Consider the following 16,054-nt stretch of genomic DNA (forward strand, 5'->3'; position numbering starts at 1 on the left):
TATATATATATATATATATATGAACTTGATCCTCTTAAGAGTTGATAAAGTTCTTATATCATTGTATGTCAATCTTAAACTCAATCATTTTATAAGCAAGATGTAAAGTTGACAGGTTTCGAATTAAGCATCCAAAGTCCCGATGATGTCCGAGTTGATAAAAGATTTCAACCAGATGGGTCAAATTTTAACTAAATTTTCAAATCAAGTTATCAAAATAATAAATCAAATTGTCAAATTAAATTTAATTACTTAAAGATTTAAAACAAATAAATTAAATCTTTCTAGTTAAAATCCACTAAAAACAAACTCTTTCCATCCTCCATAACAATTTGTTGAGGTTGATTAACTTCTTATTGACTTCAGCTCACAAGAGAGCTAAGATCACATCGAGTGTCAATATATACACACTCAAAGTAATTTCAGGACAGTAATGATAAACCGAGTTCTCTGTTCGCATGGTTTTGCCCTCAAATGACACCATAAATAGCGCTTGCGACCAAAGGCCTTTGACTTGATGGTTGCTGTCAAATGATACCATTATGTTACAATCACGACCGCAACTTGTATGTTCTCAATTGATCTTCTGCTCATTGAGTTGTGAATCAGAAGGGTACAATTGCTTTATACAAAATCTTTTGTCAGCTAAAGTCGGCTTAAATTTTTCCCCTTAGATAAACATTCACCTGAGATCTACTAGGATCCCTTGGACGACGCAACTCATGGTTGCTGACAATAATTTTTCAGTCAGGTTGGTTTGATTATGTAGCACCCAAAATTTCGGGAACCAACAAATCTGTGAAACATACAACTTCCCTTTATCAAGATAAAGTGAAATCACATGTCTGAAAAGAGAGCTACATGGGAAAAAGTGGAAGAAATGCGACAGAAATATTCCTCTATTCAAGTAAAGTCAGAAAATTTGAGAATAAATTTTATAAGGAGGGGAGAGTTGTAACGTCCAAAATTTGGGGAACCAGGTAAAGTTCAACAAATTTGAAAAGCACCCTAAATTTAATCAAAATAATGTTATGAAATTCTATGCATGAAATCAATCAATTTCATATAAAACACTATATTAATTATGTATGGATTGTGAGATATAAAATTTTGATGATATAAATATAAATAACACAATTTAACCTTAATTACATTTCTAATCTCTCCTGTCCTGTATTCCTCACTGTAGCTAGGCAATCTTACCCCCACATATACATGCATGCATCAATTTGATGAGAGATCATGCGGCTGTAAGGGGGCATGAGTTATATGTCGCACTCTTTATTTCCTTGTTCCCGAATTTGCTCGTTGGGAAGGTTCCCAGAGCTCCTGTGCGACCTTGCACTATAGCAGAAGGTAATTAGCCGACAGTCGAGTGCTGCATAGCAAGATTCAAAGCTTTTGGGAGAATTCTGTAAGTGCAAATCCCTCTTTTACGCTATTTGAGACTTTCATTTCTTTTCGGTTGCTTCTATCTTGGTATTTGCCTCAATTTTTGTGCATTTTTCTTTTCCGTTAGCTGTCGAAGGCACCATACTTGTGTTTGAGGTGTCTAAATTGGTTGGCGAGCTTCCATATTGGTTTTAGCACAAAATTAGTGCAGGGGATGAGAAGATTGAAGTGTTAGGAAGTGTTGAGAAGAATAGGAAGTTTCCGAAAGTTGATTTTATGCTGAGAAGTCTTTTTGAGGTATGCGCTGACATTTAAAAAATGTTTTTGGTTAAATAACAATACGAGCTAAAATTTCACAAAATTCTGTGTTGTACACCGATTTCATAATGTTTAAGCGAGGGATCGAGCTCGAGACGAGCGTGAGGGAACTCATCGCAATGCCGCTCCGTCAAGTCAGGTGAAATCATCTTATTCTAATTTAGTAAAAATAACATTCTATAGGTTTTATGTATATATTCGATATTGTTGCATTTAGACTTTTTTGCATATTGTAGATAAATATTTGTTTGGAATGTATGAATGTCTGTTGATTTCTTTTACTACATATACGATGCTACTATGCTATGATACATGTGTCCATGCTTATGAACTAATTACCTGCAGATATTCATTTGATATAACTTGTGTATATGATGTTTGAAATGCCTATGAATGTTTACTATATGTATTATGGTTTAATAAAAAATATAAGGAATGTTATGGGGAGACTATTACATGAGTGTTTGCAAGTATGCTATGAATAGATGTGGTATTCCCGACTCCTAATGTTCAGGCGGCGATGAAATCCTGGAACCGTTCTGAATAGACGATGACAAAATATAGGGAATCGTGGTATCATGGGGCTATTGATAACTACCATGTTGGGGGGGAACCTTTATCAATAGTTTATATGGCCTTTGACTTACACTCTTCTCGCACTCACTTAGGCCCTAGCTGCTCGATCCCTCTATCCTTCTTACGATAGTCGCTCGAGGCTGCAGGTAAGTCCACTATGATGTTTTATAGAAGAACTCACCTCCTTGGCTTCCGACCCTTTCGCTTCATCTCCTGCCTCAATTTGGTTTTTCGTCTCCTTGCTTCTTCGTTTATTCATTTTTTCTTCCTCTGCTCTATGCATCGATTCCTCTCTTGAGTAATTAAAAAATGAGACATTACAATCTTCCGAACTTACAACAATTTTGTTCCTGAAATTTAGAACAGGCCTCAAGTCATTTCTTATTAAGTTTTTTATAATTAACTTGTTGGCTCTTTCGTCTAGGTTACATTAATTAATTAAAACCTTAGCTCTGATATCACTTTTGTCACGATCGGTTTTGGGCTTCAAATTAACCAAGACAGGAACAAAAAGTCGGATGGTGAATTGAAATTGCGATGTTCATTTTCTATAACTAGCTGTTAACAGATAAAAAAATCACTAATTAAATTAAATTAAACAATATATTTAAATTAACTCGTAACTAGTTGTATGTGTATTTTATAAATATTATTCTTTTTATCGCCCATCTTTAATCACTTAATTAACATAAAAAATTAGTTTTAAATAACAATAAGTTAAACAAGCTAGTGAATAGTCATATTTTTAAACTTCAGTAATACGAGGAAAAAAACAAATGCATGCTAGCTAAAATTTTAATAAATCAATATTAACATTTGAGATGCTATCATTGAATTTTACTATATCAATAACATACCAATATCATTTTATACATCTATAACCATCATAGGAGCACCGTCTAAAAGTTGTATCAATTAAGACACATCAACATAAATATTATTTTCTATTTACGTTCACAAGTACCTTAGTGTTCCTTCACTAGTATCATCAAAGAGTGACTCCATTATAGCCAATAATGCACATACAAGCATCCAATAAAAGTATCACTTTCACAAAATAAATATTAATTTCCCATGTGCATAAGAATCAATATATTTATAAACATTCAATATTTATGATAATTTAAGTAATGTTGTGCATATATATCACTTTTGGTTTGGTCACATTAAACATCGACCATCTGATCCGATTCGGAGAGTAGATGTTTTAGATTTGACTTATGTTAAGAAAGCCAAAAGTAGACCTAGGAAAACTTGATTTTTTTTATTAAAAATTATCTTAATTTATTAGAATTAAATGAAAATATGACACTAAATAGGTCGCAGTGGAGAAAAAAATTCATGTAGCCGACCCCACGTAGTGGGATTAAGGCTTTGTTGTTGTTGTTGTTTTCATTTTGAGTTTTCTCTTGTTTTCGTGTATTTTTCCTTTCTGGTAGCCGTCGAAGGCGCCGATTATGTCCCGGAAGGGTCAAACGACTTTTGCGAGCTTTCAAAAGGATTCTAGCATGATATTAACATAGGAGAGTGTGGTTGGAGGTGATGGAAAGTAAATTTGGTAGCTTTAGAGAAAGATTGGTTGCCAAGAAGGTTGTTTAAGGTTGTGTTGTAGCAAATCATTTATATTTTTGGTTAAGTTACTTTATTAACCTAGGTATTTTAAAATCTAAAGTTAATTGTGGATTCTAGGTTATTTACCGGGCGACAGGCTTGAGGCGAGAGTGTGAACCTTCACTATAAAGTGACATATAAATTTTAGGTAAATTAATTCTAAGTTAATAGTATTCTTGAGTCTTAAGTTTAATATTATGTTGTATAGGTTATTAATCACCACGTAAAAGTCACCACAACCTCTAGCTTGCTATCAAATAATAAGAGTTTAGCATGACAACTGAAGCGAATAATTACATTTCTAAATTTCAGTAATTTTCTTTATTTCAGAATGTATGTTAATTTATATGTATGTTTTAGTTCAGTTAGATTTATATTGCAACAGATTTTTCATATTGCTAGATATGAAAGATATGCATGATAAATATAGTAAGAAAAATTATGCATGCATGAGATGACTGATATTTAGATAAACATTATATATAAGATAGACATGTAGGAAATATATGCATGATATAAATGAGATGCATGAGATAGATATATGAATGATATAAAAGATATGCATGATGAATAATTACACAATAGAGAAGTATACATGATAGTAGATTGCAGTGAAATATTTCAGAATAATTTGTATGAAGAATGAAATAGCTTATATGTGAATGCTTATATGTGAATGCTTATATGTACATGCTTAGATGAGGATTTCAACTTCTAATGGTATCAGCAGAGAACGCCACTTTACTTGCGCCAGCAGAGTTTTTCTACAACCTCGGACAATTGTGATGATTAGTTCACCAACCACTGTGTCGAAGGGATAATGTCGGCCAAAGACGAGTAGACCAGAGTTTACGCCTCGACTTGATAAAGCAAATAGCCTCAATTTTTTATTTCGCCTTTTTAAACTTTGGTTGAAAAAATATCTAAAATTAAAATCTTAACTATCATAGTAAGGTGATTAACTAATTCTATGCCATAAAGCAAATTGCCTCAATTTCCGTTTTCGCCTTTTTAAACTTTGGTTGAAAAATATCTAAAATTAAAATCTTAACTATCATAGTAAGCTGATTAACTAATTCTATGCCATATGCTCTGTTCGCGATGCTCTTCAACCTTCCAAAACCTTATATTAGCTCATTATCATGATTAAGTGTAATTTTATCTTACAAACTAAATAATGCTTATCATGAAGTCCAGAAGTAATTTCTATTAATTTAACTTGTAAATAAAAACATTTCAAAAATTGAATATGCTATTTATCATACATCCAGGCAGGAATCCCGTTTTTTTTCTCTTTTCGCTAAAGGCTAACTTGTCAATTATTATGTTTGCTCGATGGATCTAGTAATATTTCGAATAATGTCACTTTTCCCATGAAGTCTAGTTTCAAGAAAGTTGACCCCTGCATAAACGACAATTCTATCATTGAGAAACATATGTTAATGCCAGGTTCTGTAGGTTGTTTGATTAATTTTTTTCAATGCCACAAATTATAAAGATTCTTATTGCTCAAGCTAAAAGGTTGAGTTTTTAAAATTTCCAGATATGGCCAGGTCATGAGTCAATTTGATGACAGTTTTGTTGATATTGCAAGTTTTGGTTGTTCACAATTACAACTCTTTGAAGATAACATTCAAACTCAAACATGACCGGAAACAACCTATCTGCAAATGCGGATTGAGATTGCATGCAATAACTCTTTAATATTTTATATCAATGGGGATTGATGCATTGAGTATGCCTTATTTTTACATAGAATTGATCCATGTCTAACGACAAATTCACAGTGTGATATTAGAAGACTATTTAATTGTTTGTTTGCATTCATAACCGCAAGGCAGCCTATTAAAGCTGATATTTTTAGCGAGTATTCTGTCTTATAATTAGTAATTTCTACACTAATGGTGTAGATTAATACTTTTAGCTAGTGGTTGAATTATAATTTCAAATAACGGGTGAATTTAAGGGCTAAACTTTCATTCCATATAAACTACTTGGTGTCTCAGATCTAGGCTAGTGAAAGACTTGCTACCCTGAGTCCAATGGTTCCATCAATGCTCTCAACTAACGCCAGCACTAGCTGTTTTACATTCCTCTCTTTCTATCTTCTGATGCTTGATTTGAATAGGTTGCAGTGGCTCTTGCAGTTGCAGCAATTCCTGAAGGGCTTCCAGCTGTTGTTACTACGTGAGTGTACTTGGTTTTGCTAGATTGACTATATTTATATGAGAAAATTCTCATGTCTGTTTTGAGCGTATAGTAAGCATCTTTCATTATTTCTTACCTTTGTTTTTTGTTGTCAAGTAATTTAATGCAAACATTACCGAAGGCAAGAATGATACATTTTAAAATAGTCAAGGTTCACGAGGAAAGAGAAAAAAAACAACACTAGGTAAATTAGATTAGAAAGGGGTATGATCATTATCTAATCAAGTTATTTATAAGGTACAGGTTCGTTCTGTGTTCATGTAAATCTCCATCAGCCACATTTTAAGGAAAACTGCTATTTGGTGAAAGTTATTTTTGCGTTTGAATGACCCTTATATGATGAAGTTGTCTTTTTATTGCTCTTCAAATGTCTTGCATGGGCTAGCCAATTGATGTTATGAACTACTTTGCCATGAAAAGTTAAGACATGCTGCAGGGTCTGTGATATTGAAACTCTCATTGGAGTTCTGATAAGTTTTTGAAATAAATTTACACTGATGTAAAGTGTGAAGTGCTTTCTATTTAAGCATGGCAAGTGATAATCCAGTGAAAGAGTATTCCCTTATTTTGAAGAGCTATCATCTGTCACTTCACTTCTTAGTTTTTGTTAATAATTAAATTCATGAAAATTTTCCTTGAATTATTCCAATTTTGCTTTAATAATGTTTCACATGTGTGCCCAGCAATTCAAGCCTTTGTATTGCTCTTAATAGCTGTTCAGTTTTAAAAAGCAGATAAGCTTATTGTTTGCAGAATTTCTCAATTGGCAATTGATTTTTCCAGTTTCACTTTTTAAAAACTATGAATTGTGAATACTTGTTATTGGAGAAATCTTTCTTGTTTTTTGTTTGCGTCCTTGCTTATTCCACGTTCGATGAATTTGATGTCTCTCATAGTTATTTTCTTTTAGTTTTTCTTGGCTTAATTTTTGTGTTCATTTAGGTGCCTGGCTCTTGGAACTAAAAGAATGGCACGTTTACATGCAATTGTGAGATCTCTACCTTCTGTGGAGACCTTAGGGTGCACAACTATTATTTGTAGTGACAAGACTGGTACCCTAACAACAAACATGATGTCCGTGTCAAAAGTGAGTTGAGCAAACCCTTGTTTGCTATGCATAGTTTTTTCTGTAAATTATCAATTGTAATGTTCTTTAATTGCTATTCAATCATAAAGATACTTGATATTGTTAATCGTCGGGCCCTCGGGTCGGTTCATGACTGCTACAAGTTATTTTAATGGAAATTATAAAATTATTATACTAAAAAGTTTTTTTGAAAGCTGATGTGGGTATTACAATTATTCTCTTTTGAAGCAGTTGGACATGAACTTTTTAAAGGTTACCACACTAACTTATCTGGTTTAAAACTAGTTCTCTATAATTTTTTTTTCTAAAAACGACAAGAAAATAGTAGCTAAATTGATGTGTGGCAGTATTCTATAAAGCAAATTATTGAAATACCGCCCCAGATAGATCCTTTAAAATTTAAAAATGCTTGTCCTTATGATAGAATTTTTTAACCACTTTTTAATAGGAATGCTGATTTAAATGGGTGATTTCTTTTCATCATAGTATAATAAAACTGCCAGCACATTATTCTAATGTTTATTACTCCCTGCTAGTCATTTTTTTTCAGACATGTGCAGCATTCTTGCATTCCTTAGGACTTTGACTTTCTTGGTTGATTTATTTCCGACCTGTATTTTTTAGGAGCTCATCAATTCCACCATATACCATAGCTTCTGTTCTGTTTTTTAACCATCACCTTAGAAATCTTCTTTGAAGGCTCAAAAGATATCATGTCTCTATCTAGACTCAAGGCTCTCACTTTCTGTTATGTATTCTATTTAGTTGAACTAATATATGCAATTAGGGTCCTTGTGTTCTGATTTTGCTTAATCAAAACTTATGGTAGATTCGAGGAGAGATCATGCACTTTACTTGAGGTTTTTTACTTTAGAAATGTTTCTTCTCCTAGATGCTTCACTAGGCACGTTCTATTGCAGAAAGCGGTGTAGATTTTCTACCCTGTATGGGAAAGCAACACCCTATTCTCTACTGGTGCATCTTCTGAAGTGAACACACATTTGACCTCATGTTTTCAGCAAGTAACTCTGGCAATTTTTCATTTGTTAACGTTAACAAAAGCTGAAGAGAAACAGTACAAGGGTAAAAATGAAAATTTACTTGGCGCTGATAGATTCCAGCTAGTTGCACGGACTGTCAAACTTCGCCTGTCTTAAGCTCCAGTTAAATGATTTGTAGGTCAAGTTTCCTCTAAATTGCATGCTTTGGCAGGTTAACTGTTGGATGACAGCTTTTCTAAATAATAGAAAAGTATTCTGCGTGGTGGTTGGGCTCCATTTGGAGGGTAGTTGACCGATTTAAATGTCACAATTCAAGAGAAACAATAACAGTGCAATATTGGATGGTTGAATTGTTGGTACTTGGGAAACAATCAAAAGTGATATTGGCAGAAACACTGCATTCAGGCAACGATACATGATACATGATGCGTGATTTCAATATTCCCATAAATTATTTTCCAAGGAAGATTATTTGCAAAGTGTTCATCCTATGTTTATGATTGAAGAATTATCCCAATCATGAGAAATTGTACCATATAAGAGAACACAGAAAATTGTTCTTACTATCTTAGGATGCTCACATGGTAGCCCAATTTATTATTCTTCTACTGAAACCTGAACGTTTTTGGGATCAGGCTTTTTACGCCCTCTTGCAACTTTGAGTTGTTACTCTTTTGGTCTTGACTAAACTTTATTGTTTATAGTTTGTTTTTAAACTTGTTATATATGTTGCTCCTGATAATTTTGCAGTATTTTTATAGAATTCTAGCGTCAAAATTTCATTAATTAATGGGCATTATTTTCTCTGCAATAATATACAGATTTGTGTTGTCGGATCTGTGCATCGCAGTCCTATTACTCATGAGTACACTGTTAGTGGGACGACTTTTGCACCAGAGGGTCTGATTTTTGATGCTGCCGGGATGCAGGTTGTATTTACAGACTTGCATATTCCATGATTTAGATAATGGAATAAGGTTGATTAAGTTTCGATAACTTTGACTTTTTTATTTTGAAAATTTTAAATAGGAACTTTGAAATATTGTAGCAGTGTTAGTTTTTGTTTGTAATGGAGAGGGGAATGCTTTATATTCCATCTTTTGTTTTGCTTTTCTACAGCAAGTTATAGATTATTAGTTTATATTTTAATATTTTTTAGCATAAACTCCTGCATATTCACTTTTTATCTGCTAAAAGTAGGATAATCTCATTCTTCAATTCTTGGATGAAACATTCAACTTGTTAGGTAATTCTTAAGATTATTGAAAAACTTAATTTCACAAGAGCTCTATCTTCTTGTTTTCCCTACTGAACAACGTGTATGACAAACTAAGCATAAAGTGAAAAATATTTAAAAATTGGTATGTTCTATTTATTAAAAATTTTGGAGTGTTTTTCCTTGTGACCTAAGCCTATATATGCAGCTCGAGTTCACTGCACAGTATCCATGCCTACTTCATATAGCCATGTGCTCAGCTCTTTGCAACGAGTCCATTCTGCAATATAATCCGGATAAGAGGAGCTATGAAAAGATCGGTGAGTCAACTGAAGTTGCTCTCCGGGTACTAGTCGAAAAGGTCAGTTGATTTTGGCAAGAGGATGACTTTTCTTTTAATTGCTTAGAAGGGACAATAATTTTGCAAAGAATAGCTATTTATTCGTATGAAATGTCATCAGGTTGGCCTACCTGGCTTTGATTCTATGCCTTCAGCTCTGAATATGTTGAGTAAACATGAGCGAGCTTCTTACTGCAACCATTATTGGGAGCACCAGTTCAAAAAGGTTCCATCTTTTCTGTATTTTACCGTTCGAGCTTTGCAAGCTACTAATGCTCATTGTCAAAATTTGCACATAATACAAACTAGTTTCTTTTTTTTTTCTTAATTTTAAATTTTTTTAGTTTATAATTATTCCTGATATCCAAGTCTTTGGTGTAGATCTCCGTTTTGGAGTTTTCTCGGGACCGAAAAATGATGAGCGTTCTCTGTTCAAGGAAGCAACAGGAGATTATGTTTTCTAAAGGTGCTCCAGAAAGTATAATTTCAAGATGCACACATATTTTGTGCAATGAAGATGGTTCTTCTGTTCCACTTACAATTGATATCCGTAATGAGTTGGAGGCAAGATTCCAGAGGTCAGTTTGTCTTCTAGCGTTCACACGTGCAGACCTGTACTTTGCAATGTTGAGATACTTTTCCCAGCATAAAATGATTAATGTCTATAATTATGCTCGTAATATTTTAATTCTTTTTGTATGTGTCTATCAAATGTTCTAAATAGGTAAGATTTTTCTCTGTGGCTGATTCATTTATTTATTTATGCTATTTTCATGTTTTACAGATTATTTTCTTTAACTTTTACTGATTTCTTGGATGTAGAAGGAATGCTCCAATGCCTTTTAATGTGAAATGTTATATCTTTTTGTTGCTTTAAGGGAAAAACTAGTGTTATATCTTATTAGTATTGATGGTTTCTTAGTGAAGGCATTGGCGTGTCAAAATCTTCCATTTATAGCAGTAGCGTGACGAATTTGATGCCTTTTGATCCTGTTTTAGGATTAGTTAATTATATCTCTTTTCTGGGCCTGGTTTCAATTTTGTTATTTTTCATGTCAAAAGGACCTCACTAGCACGGATTATGTTATAGACAATATACTCACTACTTTTATCTGCTTAGATGTTTGTAGGTATTTGTCGAATTATTACATCATCGTTTAGCCTGTTTGACATAGCCTCGGAACAGTAGTTTACTTTGTTTTTTTATTTCTCTCTGAGCATTGATTTCATAAGCTTCTTTTAGCTTTTATGAGAAGCAAAACTACACGATGTTTTTGTTTCTAGTCTGAGATCTGCAGAGAAAGTTTATCTATTTATTTTGACCTTGTATTTTTTGTTTTCCAGTGTCAACATAACGTTTTACAATATCTTTTGGCTCTATGGCATTGAAATGGGCTACAATATTGTCCTTAAATAGATATACTTCTCCATAAAAAGAACATAAGACATATTTTTTTTTTAAAGCCCAAGGGTAAATATATTAATACGGAAGAAAGATACAGAAATGTTGCATGAGAAGGCCTAAAAGAAAGCTTAACTCATGCAAAACAACACACACAAAACTCAAATAAAGCAAAGATACATAAAAAAAAAAAAAAAACCAAAAGTAACAAAAGGGCACAAAGGTGCTAGGGACGTCCCACTTTAGTCCTCCCGCTCCTAGTTCGCGGAAGTGAGTCGGCTAACAAATTAGTAAGTTGAGTACCATTGTCCGTAGTAACCAAAGTGTCATCCATCAGGTTCCTGAGCTCAAGTAAATTTTCATTTTTCATCTTCCTCCGGATGTGTAGACCTACCATTCCTTATCCGATGATTGACTTATTTGATCAGTAGATTCCAAAGGTAGTCAGATAGTTCTAGGTCGTTGCACATCATGATCCCCATGAGCCTGAGTAATACCAACATTTTTTTGAACGTGATGAGACAATAGTGAAACAGTAAAAGTATTTTCACTTGTATTATCAGTGATATGTTCTAAAGCAGGCGGGGTCTGGAGAATCTCTTTTTCCCCCACGATAGGAGGTTCCAAAGACGGGGGAGCTACAAGTGGGGACTGAATGATTGACATATTACCTGCGGGGAAAGTGACGTCGTCTGGGGTATCCTTCTGATGATCAATAGTGTCAAAAACTTGGAGCTAATCAGGAGGAGATAAAATCACAAACTCTAGCGGAGCAATTTGCTTTTTTGGTCTGACGTGGGGGTACAGATGATGACATTGAGAACCGGAGTGTCCGAACATACGAGAGTTCGAACAATATGACGAAAAAGACTCAATCTCTACTTTCTGCCAATATTCTTGGTGTTGTGTGCCTAACCAGATTTCCTCAGAAGCGGGTGTAGTGATGTCTCTTTCCACAAGTATTCTGGCTTCAGATGGACATGAAAAATTAAAAGTAGGAATATCCGTTTTGAGTGACTTTCCATAAGCTAAGGCAATGAAGTATAATACTTTTTGAGAAAAATAATGAAATATCAGACCAGGGAGGCGAATCCAAACTTGAATGACTGGCGGTTCCGTATGTGAGTCAAAATTTGCAGACGATTTCAGAATCTTCATTGCTTTGTTATCAATCCATATTATTCTTTTAGAGAATAAGCGCATGTAATCATCTTCATTACTAATTTGAATGTGAATATGCCTCCCATCTAATAGTCCAATTTCCCACTCTTCAACGAGGTGCATAAGTTCAAATTCTTTGCGAATGAGCTCCATTTTGGGATGACCATATAGAAATTTCCTAACCAAATTCAGACGACAGGAGGAAACAAGTTGAATACCTTCAATTTCTGTAAAAAATATGACAGACTTCCCATTCTTTATAACAGGTTTCTTGATGTCCTCCGCCTACTCAAACGAATGAGAGAAAGATGGCGATTTTGTTGTGTCTGAAAAATTACATATAGGTTCTGTGAGTGAGCCTAAAAGTAGGCACCCAACTCACACGGTACAACACACACAAAATCCAAAAAAAAAAGATACATATAAGATCAAAAAATCAAAACCACCAAGGTGCGAAAAAGGTTAGGGACGACCCAATTTAGTCCTGCCTCTGCCTTTTGTTTTCGGGAGGGGGTGGGAGTCAGCTAACAACTTGGTGAGTGTCGGCCCTTTTTTTTTTTACCTTCGTGATTTGGAAAAGTGAAGATTTTGTAATTTTGAAAATAATTTAAATATAAATATAACTCTTTTGATTTTTAAAAGTAACATTTTAATTTTAAAATTGGTGAGATCAAACAGGTCTCACATTTTAAATAGTTTAAAATGATTGAATACAATACTACAGGTAATACACTTATCCCGAAGAAATAAATATATCACTTGTAATATGCATTCAATCACCTAGACTAAAGAATTTGTGACATCCGTTTTGGTCTGCAAAATATTTTATAAAAAGACCAACAAGTTCCCCTATCTAACATAAAAAATTAGATAGGGTTTATTTTATCTGGGTTCCAGGTTCCCTATAGAGGCAAACCCCTATAGTTAATTACATCTTAAATGACCGGTGGTCACTTAAGAAAACTCTCGATTAAGATCAAGTGGTTTTGCTTTCAAAATTTCAAAGTTTAGGTTTTCACGATTGGGCATGGGAAAATCAAATAGGAATGACTCAAAATAGGAACAATTATTTAAGGAATCCAAAGGGAAGAAAAGTAGGGGATATCACAGATCTGGGGAAAACCCCGGTGAACTCCCAACTATCATAATATTCGGCTTTATATCTTTGAAGTGATGTTTATTTGATATTTCAATCATGCAGATTATTTAAGATTTAGAGCTTATGTTTACACAATATCGAACTGTGCAAATAGCCTAAAAAGATAGAAGGATTTACACCGTACAGTACAGTAACCTTGGAATCCTAAAGCGTTAAGACTTATAATTGCACAACAGAGTTGTGCAAAAAGCCTAGTGATCCTATGAGTTGTTATTTAAACTAAAGAAGGTGATAGATGATGTGAATGTGTTTTGCTGTTGTAGATCCACCTTGAAGTTGTTCCTCGTCGTGCTGCCCACGATATTCGCTCCAAGCTCCTTGCCGTGACGAGTTTAAGTTTTCTAGGGTGTCCAGTTATGATGTCAAATCAAACGACTCTATGGTTGTAGTCCTCTAAATGTCCTATATAAAAGAATACATGCTTAAAGCTATGTAATATAAAATGTGCAATACATGACAAACAGTAGGGTACATGTAGAACAGTAGTAGACAAAAACATGACTAGTATAACATGTTGTACAGAAAGAACAGTAGTAAGTAGAAAACAAGAATAATATATCATGCTGTATAGGAAGAACAGTAGCAGGTAAAAACATGAATAATATAACATGCTATACAGGAAGAACAGTAGCAGACAGAAACAAGAATAGTATAACATGCTGTACAGAAAGAACAATAGCAGGTAGAAACAGGAAAAATGAAGCGTTGTAAAATGTAAAGCAAACCTGTACGCCTATGAGATCCGCTATTCCTTAAGTATAGCAAGTCTAAATGCATCATAAAAAATGAAGTCTGAAAGAAACGTCGTCCAAGAAATCTGAAGAAGAGTGTAACGACACATGACGGAAAAGTCGAGAAAATCAACGAGAAAAGACTCAAGTAAAAGAAAAGAAAAAAAATCTACAAAAATCTTGGAGAAATCCCGAAAGAAAGGAAAAGTAACACGAGTGCCCTGTCCCAAAACTTCGATAAAACAAAAAAGTTCGAGTGAGGGGGACCGCAAGCACTCGTATGGGGCTAGACTCAGATATATATTTATACTCGAGGGTCCGCGAAGGCTACTCGGTCACCCGAATGTATAGAACCCGCCACTCGTCTAGAAATGTGACTTGAACCTCACTTAATGGGCTATTTCCCAACCTAAACAAATATTCTTCACGTGAACAATCAACTTTAAAGTATGTTTTATGTTTTTAACATGCATACAAATTTTAAACATGCAAAGAAGAGTTATCAATTTTTGTTTCGTAGAAAAATATGTTTTTGCTTGAAAAGGGTTTATCAAAACTTATATATATATATTTTAAAAATTTTTGTTTTCCACGAGTCGATTACATTGTCGGGCGTGGGACTGCCAACAACCTGAGGAGGTTCGACCCAACTCCCGTTAGACTTATGTCGGTGAAGGATACCGTTATCCTATTTTTCATCAAATGTCTGGATCTTGATGTTATAAGATAGCGCATCTTTCTGCTCTTTCTTCGGTGTGCCTTTATCATCACCACCGTACGCCCCAAAACGACTACTTGCGACCTTGCTTGAAGGTTTCACGTATAGCAAAAGGCTATACGTAGACACTTATGCATCAGACATAAACATAAAAAAGAACGAACCAAGAAACAATGAAAGAAAAGAACAAAAATGGGGTGAGAGAGAGGAGGCACTGATCCATCTAAAACACCGAAAATGACAATTGATCAGTTCTCAAAACTCGTATCGAAAAGACCTAGAAAAGTAGGGCCCAAGGTTTTTCCTAACAAACATAAAGGGTCACGTTGCGTTGATTTTTCAAACCCCAAAGACGTAGGATTGATCAAATTCACCAAATGCTTTTCCAAAATGAGGTTTAAAATCTCCCAAACTTCAAAAGAAAATGACCTTGGGGAAGCCACCACCAATACTTCCAAACTCATGCCGAAATTAAAATTCCCCAACTTTCGAACTAATAGATAGCCTCATACATCAAATAAGCATAAAATCTTCCCACAGAACCAAATAAATGCTCACGGCCGGGGCAACAAGGGAAACAACCAAAATACGTTCACGGGTAAGGGGAGCAACCTACCCAAATCTTTTATATCATAAGAAAAAGATGCCACTCAACCCTTCTATATTTCCTTATCTAGCACCTAAACTCTTATGTTTTGTATTGATACTATCCAAATCCTTTCTAGGATGCCTGATATACAACTATTTTTTTTGTTTCTTATATGTATCATGAGGATTGAGGTGTTAGAAATGTAAACAAATAAGGATTGGGTGGCATGTATGTAAATCTCCATTTTTTTGTTTTGACTACGACACTTCAGAATTCATATCCTCTTTCATCCTCAACTCCATGCTTTCTACCGAAGGCCCACTAATTCTAACATAGCTTAGCGTATCAACTGGCTAATGTAATTCTCCTCATTTCCAGTCCTCCTTGAATGCTATATATGCATAAATACCAATGAAAAATGAAGAATTTTGTACGTCTTTATCCGCTTGAATTGCTATGTGCATAAATGTGAATGTGAATCAAGAAATTTGCATGTGTAGGCATATACGTCTAGGGAACAAGTATGAAAGAAGCCAAATTCTGAA

The 16,054-nt window shown here is 34.2% G+C and overlaps 1 protein-coding gene across 2 annotated transcripts in view; it reads left to right on the forward strand.

Annotated features, from left to right (window-relative positions):
• The window catches only part of LOC110031982 (calcium-transporting ATPase 3, endoplasmic reticulum-type), a 109,165-nt gene that overhangs the window by 42,936 nt on the left and 50,175 nt on the right, over positions 1-16,054 (forward strand). For both annotated transcript variants that reach the window (XM_020735461.1, XM_020735459.1), the window contains exons 14-19: positions 6,026-6,084; positions 7,048-7,192; positions 9,015-9,122; positions 9,618-9,770; positions 9,871-9,975; positions 10,131-10,327. In XM_020735461.1, coding sequence (XP_020591120.1) covers positions 6,026-6,084; positions 7,048-7,192; positions 9,015-9,122; positions 9,618-9,770; positions 9,871-9,975; positions 10,131-10,327 — 767 coding nt within the window. The remainder of the gene's footprint in view (positions 1-6,025; positions 6,085-7,047; positions 7,193-9,014; positions 9,123-9,617; positions 9,771-9,870; positions 9,976-10,130; positions 10,328-16,054) is intronic.

This window comes from Phalaenopsis equestris, unplaced genomic scaffold, assembly GCF_001263595.1.
Source record: "Phalaenopsis equestris unplaced genomic scaffold, ASM126359v1 Scaffold000873, whole genome shotgun sequence".
Taxonomy (NCBI): domain Eukaryota; kingdom Viridiplantae; phylum Streptophyta; class Magnoliopsida; order Asparagales; family Orchidaceae; genus Phalaenopsis; species Phalaenopsis equestris.